This window comes from Lagopus muta, chromosome 3 (assembly GCF_023343835.1).
Source record: "Lagopus muta isolate bLagMut1 chromosome 3, bLagMut1 primary, whole genome shotgun sequence".
Lineage (NCBI taxonomy): Eukaryota > Metazoa > Chordata > Aves > Galliformes > Phasianidae > Lagopus > Lagopus muta.
In genome coordinates, this window is record NC_064435.1 from 46055122 (window position 1) to 46070006 (window position 14885).

Below are 14885 nucleotides of genomic sequence, written 5' to 3' on the forward strand. Positions count from 1 at the left end.
CATGTCAGTACCCTTTCTGTTCTATCCCTGAGGTCCCTATTTTGGGCAACTTTTTCCACTAAGGGATTAGGAATGAACTCTACAAGTCATAAGCTGCTTTACCAAAAACAAGGAATAGAAGCAAGAAGATTGTCTCATTCAAAGCACTGAGGATCAGGGATGGCTAGTACAATACAAAGAACCACGCAAGAATACCACTGCAAGATCTTCAGTTTTTACTTTGCCACCACTCCTCCAATTAATAAAAAACAAAACCCAAATCATTTCCACAGTACACTGGGAGAATTTCACACAGCAACATTATATTTTGCTTGATAAAGAGCAGCATCTGAAACTGCAGTTTGAAAAGTTGATCAGAAATTCTTAACTCCAAACCACTCCACTAGACCAAGTCATCTTTAAATGTGTTGCAGAGAAACATCGCTAGACTTTTAAAACTTGATAAAAGAGGCTGACATTAAGAATAAAAGCAGGAAAGATACATTTTCCACTTACAAATAATAAGCTTCATTTAAAAGTAATTTTGATCAGTATTTTGTTTTCAGAGTTTGAGTCTCTTCTAGATGAACTAGGAGGTTTGGTACTCAGATTTTCAGTGGAGATGCAAGATTAAAAAAAGCAAAAAAAAAACTGTATAATTTCCACCAAGTTATTTAATTACTTGGTTTTTTGTTTTGTTTTTAAAGAGCAAAGGTAACTGAACTTAATTTGTTCAGCAACTTGGATTTCTAAGCATGTCAAAGTAGTCCTCTGCTAGTTAAGACCCACTTCTTGTAGTGTCTAATTGTATTTACTGAGACAGTTAGAGCCACATTCAACGTACTTTAAGTGAAAGGTTTAGGTTTTTGTGCATATGAAGATATTATTTTGTTAAATAAACAGTTTAATTATTACAGCACACAGTTTGACTTTTGGTTTTGGCTGGGGTGAAGAGGGCGAGATGCTCATCGACACTTTTTCCATCTACAATTTTAAAGTAGTTTTAGAAGTATCAATAGAAAAAAAAGAGACTCTCTTAGTGTGCTTTCTCAGTAAATTTAAATGATGTGTAACTTTTAGGAGAAAAAAAAAAATCTACTAAAACAGAAGCTCTGAATCATGCAAAATATGACCACCTCAGCTATATTGGCCTAGTGTGAGCAGCCAATCGGTGATGCTGTCAGACCATCCCCAGAAGTAGTGACATTTCATCCTCCCAGTGCCAGCCTGATGCGCGGGCCAGGTTAAAAACAAAGCAAACAAAAAGAAAAAACACACTGAGGCATCACCATACGCTCACTGTGTTTTCCATTTTGGCAATCCCAGTCAACCACTCTCTCAACATTGGTAGTTGACATTTACCACTGCACCAACAATGTCAGTAGCAGCAAGTCTGTGTTGTTGTTGTTTTTAAAGCAGCTACACACCCAGTGCTATTCATTATATATAGGTGGGTCTCCATCAGTTGAAAACGTGGACACCTTCTTTCCATGATTCTGCACGTGATCTTCATTCATCTTCTCCAAGGCTTCAATCTAGAGAACCAAAAAATAAACTCACATTGAAATTAGAAAGCCATGCTTGCTCTACAATCTTCCTAAATAGTATGAGAAGTGTATATTGAGATGACTGATCAGTACTTACAACATTTCATTTATTCTGTCTCATATGGGCAATATGCTTTAGAAACAGCTCAAAACATCTGTTCTCAGAAGTTAATAAAAGGAGTTGCACTTCCTCACAGCTTCATACAACAACTGAAACACATATATTATCCTCAAGGAAAAAAAAGGCCACATTTTACCCCCACTGACAAAATATAGTTTGTTTCCTTTCATATAAGTATCTTTTTCTAACATTTCTGGTGTGTGTCAGGATAAATCCAGCTTGTGTCACCCTTGGGGTCCAGCATGTGAAGCATAAGGAGTTGCAGAAAAGACAGGGTGATTCCTAAGACTTCATCTGTACTCCATGATGTACATAACTATTTCTCCACTGCTAATCATCTCTGCTGTAACTCAGCCAATCCAGCAACAGTGGAGAAATTCTCAGTAATATTAAGATTACAAATTCACCACAATTATTATCAGTGGTGAAAGCAGAAGACTGTCATTGTTTAATTTTTTTATTTTATTTATTCAATTTTTTTGTACAATCAATGTAACACAGTAGGATAGCTTATTTTAGCCTCCAGCTTGTGTTTGGATTACTTCCTCTTGTACTCTGTGGGAGGTAATTTTATTCACTCCAATCTAAAGCTTAAGTTTAAGGATGGACTGCTCAATTTCACATAAACAGCAATAAGTCTTTCTCAGAAAACCCATAGGTAAAGAGAGATGACAAACTCCTACATACCAAAGCTCATAATGAAGTCAGTGAGACAATTTCTCCCTTCCCATCTTAATAAATCAATCAGTAACTTAATCTTGGAACAGCCTAAGAAATTCTTATGACTATTTTGCTCCTTCATCAGTTTAAGGACTTGCACCACAAGTTAAATGCTCCGACCTGTTTATCCTGGACAAGCATAAACCTGCAATGTTATCAAGATTCAAGTAGAATTGCTATGTAGCCTTAATTTAATCAGTAGACGGGGAATTTTTGACAGCTTATAAGTGTCTGTGAACAGGATGCACCCCTTGAAGAGCGATAACCACAATTTGACAGTTAAAAGTGAAAGATGACCACAGACTCCTAGTCTGTATTTAGATTAACATGATTTCATATGTCTAATGTTAGGCTTGAAGATTGAAAATGCAAGCCTATAAGAAAGACTTTACATTTGAAGTATTAAAAATAAGCAGCAATTTATTCATTTCAACAAAAGCTTATTCTAAGAAAGGAAAGCCGTAAGGCAAGACAACAACACTATCTTTTAAATGCAAACAGATCACTAAATATTTCCTTTAGCACTGGAAAGTGCAATTATGTACAAGGACCTTTTATATTTGGGAGCAGATCATCAGGAATAGAGAGGAAGTCAGTCAGAGTTTCTGAAAACTGCTTCTATAAGGAGGAAATAATCAACATTTAAAAGAGAGGTGCAAAATGATTTCTGTTATGCTCACATTAATCATACAAACGAAACTTGGAAAGTTAAGCATTGCAGTGGCTACAAGCTAACCAAATTGAAATGTTAAACACAAAGTTGTACCTCTGCTTGGAAGTCCACTTCACTTTCAGCTGTAATATTTAAACCTGAGACAGCATTGAAGAGCTCACGCTCATTAAGTGCTTCTGCCACACCTCCTTTCTGGAAGAACTGTGTAAAATAAAAAGCACACATTAAACACTTAAGAGAAAACAAAATATTTCTCTTTCTCCACGAGTTATAATTTTAGAAGTTTTTAGACAAAATGATGTTTTTGCCTTTGCTGATGGATAGGTAACAGCTGAGGGAAGTTTTAAATCCACCAGCACTGTCTTATTCTACCCCAGAATTTGCCTTTCAAAGAACGCCGTCAGTACTGACATCATGCAAGATGAATCTTGCACAAATCCAGCCACAATTATTTCATGGAGTTATACTGATTGATTTTTTATTAATTCTGAGTTCCACTGTTGCTGTTGTATCTTAGAAAGACATCCTTTGTAACAGAGGATTGTCAGCTGAAGAGGTCCTACCTGTGAAACGTTCCTACAGTCTCTGAACAAAAATTCCAGTCCATGAGGATGAGTTGGCTCCACAGACTGACTGACATCAATAAGCCAAACCTGTAAGCAGAAACAGCAATTCACTTTGCTTTAACATTTCATATTAGACAAAACCTTTTCTTCCTACATCATTAAAAATATGCTCACCTTTCCATCGTGCCAAAGCATGTTGTATTCACTCAGATCAGCGTGGACCAGATTACACTCTTTATACAACTGCTGCATCATCTGCAAGGAACCAAATCAATTAACAAAGTGTGCTAAATTCCAAATAAATAACAGTTGCACAACTGTAACACAATGAAGTGTTTCCCACCCACACACATTTCTATGATTTCTTCCAAGCCTTCAATAACATTTCACAGGGAACTGCAATTTTGGTGAAATGCCAGCAAATTAAGCCTTTTAATCACTGACCTTTGTCAAGTCATTCTCATAAAACTCACATCAGCTCTACCAGCAGACTGAGCACATTAGACAGATAAACACATTCTCTAAACGTATCTGTCACTCTTGCCCAATCACACAGGAAAAAGGTGGCCCAGTTTTAGAATCCTGATCAGTATTGATACTCTGCTCATTGAAAACAGGGTTGCATTGCTCTACCAGTCTCAAAATTTGACATACACATCATTCACAGTACCAAACTGCTGTTGGTTTTTGCTTGCTCTTTTGATTATGGGAAACTAATAGAAAACAGACATTTAGAAAGTACGTGTCTGAACCATGAAGAACACATGCCATATTCTAATGCATTCTCTGATTTCTACACTAGTTTTAAAACAAACAAACAAAAAAAAGTGGTTTACTACCAGAGCATGATTAATTATCATCAACTAAGTGTTTTGTAAACCCAGAAAGACAGAGAACTTTCTTTATAAAAGGAGGACTACTAGCTCATGAGTTCTCTGTTGTAAAATACCCTGTCACCAAATTCGAAAGCACATCCTCTGCTCAGATTATTTTTTCTAGTGCTTCATTTCTTATTTATTTTAAGTTACTCATTAAACAGCAGCAAAATAAGCCTTTGGACTCCATACTTGGAAATTTATCTAAGCATCCTAGAAAGTAAATAAATGCTGATTTGTCCTTTAAGTTATTCAGTACAAGTACTCGCCACACTGTCTTACATTAAGAACTTGATAGTAGGCCTTTTTCATATCTTCACTATTAAGTTTTACATCCTTTAGTTTAGGTGCTGGGACTTGATCCTGGCCAATGAAAGACATAACCAAGACGTGTTTCTTAAGGATAACCACTTGAGGACAAGGAATTCCTGCATTTTGCATCCTGTGGATAAAAACAAATAGACACTGATTAAGAAAACAAAACAAAGCCATAACAATTTAAAAAAAAAAGAACGGTCTAGTTACTGCTTGTTCATTTCCAAGCCGCATGCCAGAGATTTGATCCAGAATTAAGTAGTCTTTGAAACAGACAGGATTGTTAATTGATGATATATTCCCCCCCCCCCCCTACATTTCACTTAGGACTCTAAAATCTGAGTTATCCAAAGCATGCCTAAAAATGGTAATGGAAAACTAATTATTTTTACAGCTAGAGGCTGATCACTTCACAGGCCTATAAATTCTACTGCCAAATCCCAGAAGATGCTTTTAATTCATTAAACTGTAAGAAACCTGATGCTTATCCAGTCTATGCCAACATCAAATCTAGACTTCTACCCAGACATAATCTAACTTTCTAAAACAGAGAGTAGGAAACCAACAAGAATTTGACTTCTTTTTTTTACCTTGTTAAGTTATGCATTTCTTTCTCAGCCCACATGCGAATAATCTTCCGTGGATTCAATTTACTGAAGCGGTCTTTGAATCTGTAGTCATCCTTGATGTATTTGTCACGGTTTTTGAATTCATTAAGAGTTGTTTTAAACACTTTAATGGCACATTCTGGAGGTATAACTTTATCACCTTCAGTTGCACTTCGCGTGGAAAGAGTAAGAGTCAAGCACACAATAAAATTAACTGTTCACATCCTTGCAAGAAAATGCACAGCTGCTTTATTGCTTTTTCATGTTTGTTTTCTCTTTTTTTTTAAATGATGCAAGATAATGAGATTTTTAACACGAAAGGAAAAGATTTGATATCAAGCTTGAAAATCGCTTCAAGTTTGAAAGGGCTTAAATAGGAAATATTTGATTTTTGGAACTTTGATCACATGTTGTTTATCCAATAGGTTCCATCCCCCAGCCTGTGAAAATTTTAATTAAGCATTATAGCTAATAGTAGCTGTGTTAACAGATGTAATTACTTCCATTACAAGTGAAAAAAGATCCATGTCTTAGAGCAATAATAGTAGTGTCACCATGTTTTATTAAGCACCTCAAAACACACTGCCCTTTGAATAACAGTAAGCAAAAGGTCACTCTTACCACTGGTCAGGAGAGGTCAAGTAGAAGAAACTAACCAACCAACCTTCTCCCAACATCATCTCACTCCTGACATCTCTAAACAAGTTATTTGAATTTGGGTTTTATTAATTCCTTCTTCATATACTTTAAACGACCAATGTTTCCATGCACTGCAATCTTTAATGCACAAAAATCCTTTGAGCATCGTAGTCTTTAAAACCAGAGACTTGCACAAATTGCAAAGTGAACAGCATCCCAAAGGTAACCATCTGGGTAACCCAAAAATAAGAGAGCACCTCTTGCTCAGCTGCATAGATTGAGCTGTTAAAAGTAGCGTGTATGGAAAGGCAACCTTCAGGTAGCCCAAGGTCATCACAGTGGTAGGTCAGTGGAAACAGACCTCCACAGAAAGCTGCAGTTGATTTGCCCCTAGCTCATCTCCAGAGAAAAAAAGTGGAGGTGGTTTGTTATTTATTTTTTTTTTAATACTTCAAAATAAACACTATTTGGCTTGCAGAACTTATCACTGCCTGCATATATATATATATATATATATATATAAAATATATGAACTAAACGTTTAAGTCCTGGCAATGAAATAAACACAGATTGTTCAAATATGTTGTGATTTCTCCTTTTTAGGCTCTCTCTGGCACTTCAGGCTGCTGTCAGTAACAAACAACATACTTACCTTCCTCCATATGCATGAAAAACAACAGATTCTTTCCCTGTGCTGATGCAGCCTGTGATGGTCTCCAGCATTCCACCACTGACCATCTTGTACAGAAGTAAACGTGTTTTAGGATCCACTGCTTTCTCCTACAGGTGAGAAAGAAGTATACGAATTATTAAAATAATCTTTCACTTTTACAATGAGTTTATAGTATTTATATATTACAGGTGCCTAATTGCATGGGAAAAATAACATTAAGAGTGCTCTCTCCATTGACAGGGTGGGGGAGAAAAATACTCAGATACGTTGCCAGCTGTGTAGCACCCAGTATTTTATCAATTCTGCATTCAGTGTATACAGTGTTATCACACAACCATAGAACCTCAGACTGGCTGAAGGGCACAGAGAAAAGGGACCTCTGGGTCCATCTGGCATAAGCCCTGGTCAAGCAAGGACACTCAGAGCAGGGTGACCAGGACTGCATTCAGGCAGCTGCCAAAGATCTCCAAGAAGGAGACTCCACAGCTTCTGGGCAACTCGCACCAGTGCCAGATTGAAACTCTTGCATTTCATTTACACACATTGCCTCTCATCCTGGCACTGGACACCACTGAAGAGAGCCTGGCCCCCATCCTCTCTGCCCCCTTCTGGTATTTATATATCTGATCAGGCACTCTCAAGCCTCTTCTCCAGGCTGAATGTTCCCAGCTCTCCCAGCCTCACCCCATAGGAAAGATACTACTGCCCCTTCATCCTCTCAGTGGCCCACTGCTGGACTGTGCCCATGTCTCTCTTACACTGTAGAGCTGAGAACTGGACCCTACACTCCAGGGCTGAGTAGAGGGTAAAGATCACCGCTCTTGACCTACTGGCAACACCATGCCTAAAGCAGCCCAGGATGCCATCAGCTTTCTTGACTGCAAGACATGCTGCTGGCTCACTGTCCACCAAATCCTTTTCTGCCAGGCTGCTTTCCACCTAGGTGGCCTACAGCACCTATCTGGTGCCAGGAACTGTTCCACCCCAGCGCAGGACTTGGCATCTCTCCTTGCTGAACTGTAGGAGATTTTTGCCTGCCCACCTCTCCATTTTGTCAAGATCCCTCTGAATTGCTGCATGGCCCTCTGGTGAGCCAGCTACCTCCCCCAGACCTCCTAGATTCACATCATCCATTAATTTACTGTGGGTACACTCTGCTGCATGGTCCAGATTCAGATTATTCCTTAAGAGCACTTTCTACAGTGTTTTCAAGAATCATCCCGAAATGTTATATTATTCTTGTATCATCAGAAGTAAAGTAAAATATTCAAGCCTGAAAGACTTCAGAGCAGGAATTACCACAGGCACAGTTCTAGATTCATACATTAAGGCTATCTACTGACTTCCTACATTATTAAGGAAAAATTTAGTCACCTCATCTTCCTGAGACTTGCTATGAGGACAGATGCTTGGAGCCACATGCTTCAGAGTATGTGCTAGATGATTTCTATACACAATCTCTAAGCTCATTTAGCAGAGTTAGAGACTGGTTTAAATATTGTTTTTAGTAAAGCAACTCTTTTTAATCAAGGAATTACCAAAACAGCAGTTCACTGTTACATAAGATAAAGAGGATAAAAAGATTTAAAGAACATACTGCAGTGGAGTGTTCCTTCTTTTCATGGAGCCTTGCACTTCGACGTTCCTCAGAGTATGCATGCTGCTTTAAGGCGTTAAAGACTTGATTTGACAGCTTTAAGTCCATCCCAATTCCATCCCCAACTTGAAACCCTGGCGCAAACTACAAATAGAGATAAGTGTTAAGTATTGGTACTAGCAGACAACTATTGGCACAAGCAGGAATTTCTCGTTCTCATCTGCAAGAATCTAGGGCAGATTAAGACCTAAGGGACAACATGCCACAAAGTGAGTTTCAAAGTGTCAAAAAACATATTGCTCCGAGCTCAGTCCTCAGTTCTGCCCAAGCTGACATATTACCTCACATCCTGTGAAATAGCACTTACAGCATTTCCTTATTTAGAGCAGCAACACCACTTACGTTAAAGAAAACAGAAGGCACATAGTATGGATAAGTAGATTGAAAAGCTGTATATCAAACCACTGACTGAAAATAAGTTACTTAGCTAAGCAGGCAAAATTAACCACACAAAAGAAAATTGTTACATGACAGCTTGACTATGTAGGAATAGCAATGATTTTTTATTTGCCTGTGTTCCAAACTTGCTGACAGCTTTGTTTCGTCAAAATAGTTCTGTGTAAGTTCGTTAAATATATAATTAACAAACTATTATCAAAATACACGTTAAAAAAAAGGGGGGGGAAAGGGGAAAACACAAATCAAACTGCCAGTTCAAATAATTAAACCAAGTTGTTTTTGTCTGATGAGGACGTAAAAATTCAGCACCACGTACAGCAGTAAAGGCAAACATTACTCCTTTTAATTAAGTTTCAGCATTCTAGTTTCACATATGCTACGCAGAGTGAGTTTTCCCAAGCTTTTACTTACATTTTCCATACGAGCAGTGTTCTTTCTTCCACAAACCACTTCGTCATGTTTAGTAGTAATGTCCTTTCCTTTCCCTATGAAACCCTTTTTTGGTGTAATAGTAGGTTTATCTGCCAGCAATAAGAAAAAATATGTCAAACTTGACATCAAAGCAAACATAACTAATGCTCACAAGACTGGTTGGTACTACCACATACCTGCCCTGTAAGGATCATGCCTAGTATCCTGCCAATCAACTTCATCCTCTGAGCTGTCACTGTCAAAGGGATGCACCTTCCGATAATTTTCAAAGGATATGGAAACTTAAGAGACAAAACAAATGAGCACATCTGTGATTATTAGCATTTGCTACTCCTTCATAGCTCTGTCAGTATAAATAGAATGCCTCAAATATTTCCAAAGCAAAATTACCTTTGCTGTCTCCATTGAATTTCTTCTCTTCACGCCGAAGCTGTGCATCATATTCCCTGTCAAATTCCATCTGCAGCATCTGAGCTAGCATTAGGTCACTAGAAGTGTCAACATTTTCTCCTGTAATAAATGGTCCTTCTGCAACACTATATAAAAATAGAAAAGCAAAGCAGAAAAAACTAAGTACAATAATCTACACAGAAACACTGCTTCACATGATTTGATCACTCTATACAAAAAACCCTAGTGTAGAGCTGTATAGAAACTAACACATCTTAGCAGTGACTCCCTAAATTCTTATTGCCACTCCTTTACAAGGCAAACATTACTGCAGTGTCTTGGTTTACCATTCTATAAGCAGCATGATGCATGATTTTTTAAGATGCCCCTTATGAAAGGGAAAGAAATAACACAGCTAGAAAGATACATGCAGAAAATACATATAATATATATCCAAAAATAAAACCTAGAGTCTCACAGAACTGCTTGAATTGGAAGGGACCCTTAAAGGTCACCTGGTCCAAATCCCCAGCAGTGAACAGGGCACCTACAGCTACATCAGGTTGCTCAGAGCCCTATCCAGCCTGACCTTTAATATCTCCAGGGATGGGGCACCCAGGCAACCTGTCCCAGCACCTCACTACCTTTATTGTAAAACAAAACAAAACAAACAAAAAAAACCAAAAAAAACACCACAACAACAAAAAACCTCCTTACATCCAGATCTCCCTTATTTTAGTTTGAAATCATTTCCCCTTGTCCTGTTTGCTAGCAGGCTCTGCTAAAGAGTCTGTCCCCTTCCTTCTTACAGTCACCTCCCCCCCCCTCCCCCCTTTAGATACTGAAAAGCTGCTCTCAGGTTTCCCTGGAGCCTTCTTTTCTTCAGGCTGAATAGTCCCATCTCTCTCAACTTGTCCTTGTAGGGAAGGTGTTGCATCCCTTAGATGATTTGTGTAGCCTTTCTCTAGACATGCTCTAACAAGTTCAGCATTGCATAACCAGCATTGCATTGTTCTGCCTCACAGAGAAGGTCAAAGGTAGAACTGGCATGAATTTAGGTCCTGTAAACTCTTGGCAGTAAGTATTCAGAATTTTAAAGTACTTGGAGAATACAAGTGATTCACAACCAGACAGTATGAAAACTGAATTTGTATATATGTTAAACCCTCTAAAAAAGAAGAAATTACATTTCTGACAACTTCTGTCAAAACGCAGTTTAGGGACTGACTTAAGGCAATCAAAATAATAGAAAAGAAATAGCAAAAAAGGACAGAAGAGTCTCTAAGGAAGAGTTTTAACTAGAGAAGCCACCATCAATGGAAAGGCAGAGCAAGAAAATAATAGGCAAAGCACTTACTACACTGCTCCACTACAATCACACAGCACAGAGGAGGACAGATAATGGCGACTTACAACTGCAGAGCTCACTAATCCTGGATTTTAAACTTACGCAACTACTTCAGGAAAAGCAGCATTTTCCTCCTCCAGCTGCAGCTCTTTTGCCAGCTGTTCACTCATAACATCAGCAAGGGAACATGATATCGAGGCAGTTTTTGGAGTTCCCCAGGGACACTGTAAATAAATATTTTGTTTGAGACAGTGAGAAATGCAATGGCAACGCTGATAATAAGGACAATTAGCTACCAGCAGCTCTAAAACGAGCTGGTGTAATCCCATAAGAGCTTGTGCTCTCTAGATATGGAGAAAAGTACGAGGAATTGTGGCACAGTAGATAGAAACACAGAATGGCCTGGATTGAAAAGAACTGCAGTGATCATCCAGTTTCAACCCCCTGCTATATGCAGGGTCACCAACCACCAGACCAGGCTGCCCAGAGCTACATCCAGCCTGGCCTTGAATGCCTCCAGGGATGGGGCATCCACAGCCTCCTTGGGCAACCTGTTCCAGTGCGTCACCACCCTCTGTGTGAAAAACTTCCTCCTCATATCTAACCTAAACCACCCCTTAGTTTAAAGCCATTCCCCCATGTCCTATCACTATCCACCCCTCATATCTCTAGGAGTAGCTCCATAAGCTGAGAAGAGTGTGACTGAAAGGACATCGATGGTCATTTCGTAACAGACAAGAAGGAAGAAAACTTCACCACCACCTGAAGACAGAAAGAAGCCTTCCCACAAAGTTTGTTTACAAGTTTACGCCGTAAAGTTGCCTTTAGAGAAGCAGAAACCCGCACACAGCTGGAAGGAGGGCTGGAACCCAGGCAGCTCGCTGCCCCGACAGCCCAACCAACAACACCCCGCGAGGCCTCGCGGAGAACAGCCCCATTTACCGGCCTTTCCACGAGAGAATAACTCCCGGCCGCCGCCGGGGCCTGCCCGAGCCCAGCAGGCCGCCACGCCACACCTCGCTCACCTTGCTCTGCCAGGCTGGGCCCGGCCCGGCCTCGGGGGGGGCGGCGGCGACTCCTACCGGGTCCATCTGCGCACGGAGAGGCGAAGCGGGAGGAGGACAGCGGCGACGTAAACTCTCGGGCGGGCAGCAGCGCTCTGAACGCGGAGCTTTCCGGGTTCGGCCTCAATCCCCGTACCGTCACCGGCCGAGCCGTTCCCCATTGGCCGGCGGGACGGGACGCGCCTTCCGGTGATGTAAACACGGTGGTGGTGATGGGGTGGAGAAAGAAAGGGGAAAGGTCGCTTTTTGTTGGCGAGGTGGGCATGGAAGGGGGGGGGGGGGGGTGAAGCGTAAGGGAACAGATGCATTTCATCGTGTAATCGAACGCCCTGCAAATACGAAATTAATAGAGGTGTTTCGTGTGTGATCCTCTGCCTGTTGCACCTCCATTTTAAGAGTTCACCTGGAAGTCGTGTGGGGATTGATATGCCCTCCTCTCAGGGCAGGGGCAGCTTCCTGGCACTTTGCAGCAATGCAGCCTCCCTGCATGTATAGACAGCCACAAACGAGCCCCTATGCAGCGGATCAACCCTTGAACTGAAATATACTGAGATGTTCTGCAAAATCACATGTAAACAAAATCATTTGCCACAAACTCACATCTCCTAAAATAAGAATAATAACAACAATAACAACAATAGAAATAATAGTTTCAAATCTGTCTAGAGCAGAAAATTCCCTTAATTTTACTCAGATGGCAGGTAACCAGCCCCTCAGCTGGCTTTCTAGGGCAGGAGAAATGGGGCAAGGTCTCACAGCTTCCTGGCATCCCTTGGCTGGGCAGGGGCTGTTCCCTGTGTGACCTCAGCAGGGCAGTCCCCAGAGGTGCCACTGACATTGGCTCTCAGGCATGCAGGATTCCATGTTCTTGGCCAAAGTTCATCTGATGTCATCAGCAACTAGCGATGACGTAAGGCATTGCAATGCCTCAAGGCAACCTTTTCTGGTGTTCACTGCTGCAGAAAGTCCTGCCTGCTGTAGAATGAAAGGGCAGACATCAAAGCACTGGGGTACCTCCTGGACCAGGCTGTTAACTCCTGAACCAGACCCTAACTCCCAAACCAGGCGATGACTCCTATGCCAGACCAGTAACTCCCAAACCATGCAATGACTCCCTTCTAGGCCCATAGCTCTTGAACCAGTCCAGTAGCTCCTTCCTATACACCATACAGATGTGCACCAAGAATGCACAAGGAAAGCTTGGTCTAGTGATACAGTAGCAATGTGGTTCTTGTCCTCTCCACCCCTGGCCCTGACAGAAGGAAATTCTTTCTTCCCCTCTACAGAGTCTTTTGTGATTAAAAGACTGCTGCCATGCCCCATCCAAGCTTCTTCTTTGGCTGGACTTGTCTGTTAAATAAGCAAGTGGAATGTCAAAGCAATGTCCTGCTGATGAGAAAATCTAGCACTCTGGCAGATCTGTACAAGCACCAAGTAAGAAAGTGTTAGGTTTGGGTTCAAAAAGCCCCACATTACTTAATATTCATCTCATTATTTCATTTTTAATTTTCACAAAACAAGTTTCACATTCCTCAGTTCTGCAATCTAATTTAGGATTCAAAGCAAGTCCTCTTCAGATAAACACTACTTGACTGAGGCCTTGAGCCCATGACCTCTTCAGTGAAGGGACCAACCCATGAACTGAATTATACTGAGATGTTCTGCAAAATCACATGTAAACAAAATCATTTGCCACAAACTCACATCTCCTAAAATAATAATAATAATAATAATAATAATAATAATAACAACATCAACAGCAATAGTTTCAAATCTATCTAGAGTAGAAATTTCCCTTAATTTTACTCAAAATATTTCTGAAGTTGTTTAGCAGTTAGTGGTAGAGTCACCATCACTGGAGGTGCTCAAGAAAAATGTAAATGTGGTACAAAGGGACATGGGTTAGTGGGCAACAGTTCGACTGAATGATCTTGGAGGTCTCTTCCAACCTTAATGATTCTGTGATTGTATGATCTTCATTCTTTAATCTGCACTTTAAGGGATTTACAATGATTCAAACCTACCTCTGCATTTTGCTGCAGGAAAATATGTCATGTTTGCCCTAGTCTCACACTTCTAATAAGGTATAACACAAGTATCATGATGAGAGAGATCAGTGTAATATTTTCCATGGAAACTATACTCCTCTAAATTAAAAAATTCACAAGTATCATGTGTTTACTGTTGGTGATGCCAGTAAAATTTCCTTATTCTTTCCGAAAGCCTTACAGGATGAATTTGTGGCACAATGCAAAGTATGCTTCTGCCTGCTTCCTGATGTTCAGAGATCTCTAAGACAGTGCCTGCAAAGTGGAAATGCCATAACACTGACACTAGTTTCCTCTCTTCCCAGTTCAGGACACACTCACCAGTCCCTTATTTGTGCGTCTTTATGCTGCTACAATAGGGTGTGCACATACAGGGAGAACCCTGCACTTTGCCTGCTGAGCAAAGTCGAGATGAGAACAGCACATAGAGATATGTGAACAGCAAGATAGGGCCTTGCTTAAACCTGGCCTGGCAAGAATGAGGCTTGCAATAAGATGATGCCCAGTGACAGTTAACTGGGTTGGACACATCTGTCACTGCTGTTACCTCCCTGCCATATTTAGGGTTTACGCGTCACTGGTGTACATAAGCACAGCTGTCAAATACGTTGCTTACTCTTGATTTCGATTTGCTCTGTTTATTTATATATATTTCCTTTACCCAGGGAGGATCACTGCAATAAGTTCTGTCCAAACAGTGTGAAGCCAGACTCCTTTCATTGGTGAGTGGAGACAGGACAAGGGGAAACGGCTGGAAGCTGGAGCATAGGAAGTTCCGCACAAATGTGCGCAAGAACTTCTTTACAGTGAGGTGACGGAGCACTGGAACAG

General features: G+C 40.5%; 1 protein-coding gene across 1 annotated transcript; it reads right to left on the reverse strand.

Annotated features, from left to right (window-relative positions):
• Positions 1–998: 998 nt before the first annotated feature.
• RIOK3 (RIO kinase 3) lies at positions 999–12232 on the reverse strand. Its single transcript, XM_048938813.1, has 13 exons — positions 11968–12232; positions 11045–11166; positions 9595–9740; positions 9381–9485; positions 9184–9293; positions 8314–8457; positions 6696–6823; positions 5387–5575; positions 4764–4923; positions 3781–3861; positions 3604–3693; positions 3134–3241; positions 999–1514 (listed from the first exon to the last, which is right to left on the reverse strand). Exons 1-13 carry the CDS (start codon positions 12031–12033, stop codon positions 1413–1415), a joined length of 1551 nt encoding a protein of 516 aa, XP_048794770.1. The 5' UTR covers positions 12034–12232; the 3' UTR covers positions 999–1412.
• Positions 12233–14885: the final 2653 nt, after the last annotated feature.

What these genes read in the sequence shown, in the direction of transcription:
- RIOK3 (XM_048938813.1), bottom strand. Translation starts at nt 12,033, where the DNA reads ATGGACCCGGTAGGAGTCGCCGCCGCCCCCCCCGAGGCCGGGCCGGGC. An exon ending in GCTTTTCCTGAAGTAGTTGC is followed by an intron (nt 9,741 to 11,044) that starts GTAAGTTTAAAA and finishes ATTTTTATATAG; the next exon opens with TGTTGCAGAAGGACCATTTA. An exon ending in TTTCATGCATATGGAGGAAG is followed by an intron (nt 5,576 to 6,695) that starts GTAAGTATGTTG and finishes TTCCACGCGAAG; the next exon opens with TGCAACTGAAGGTGATAAAG.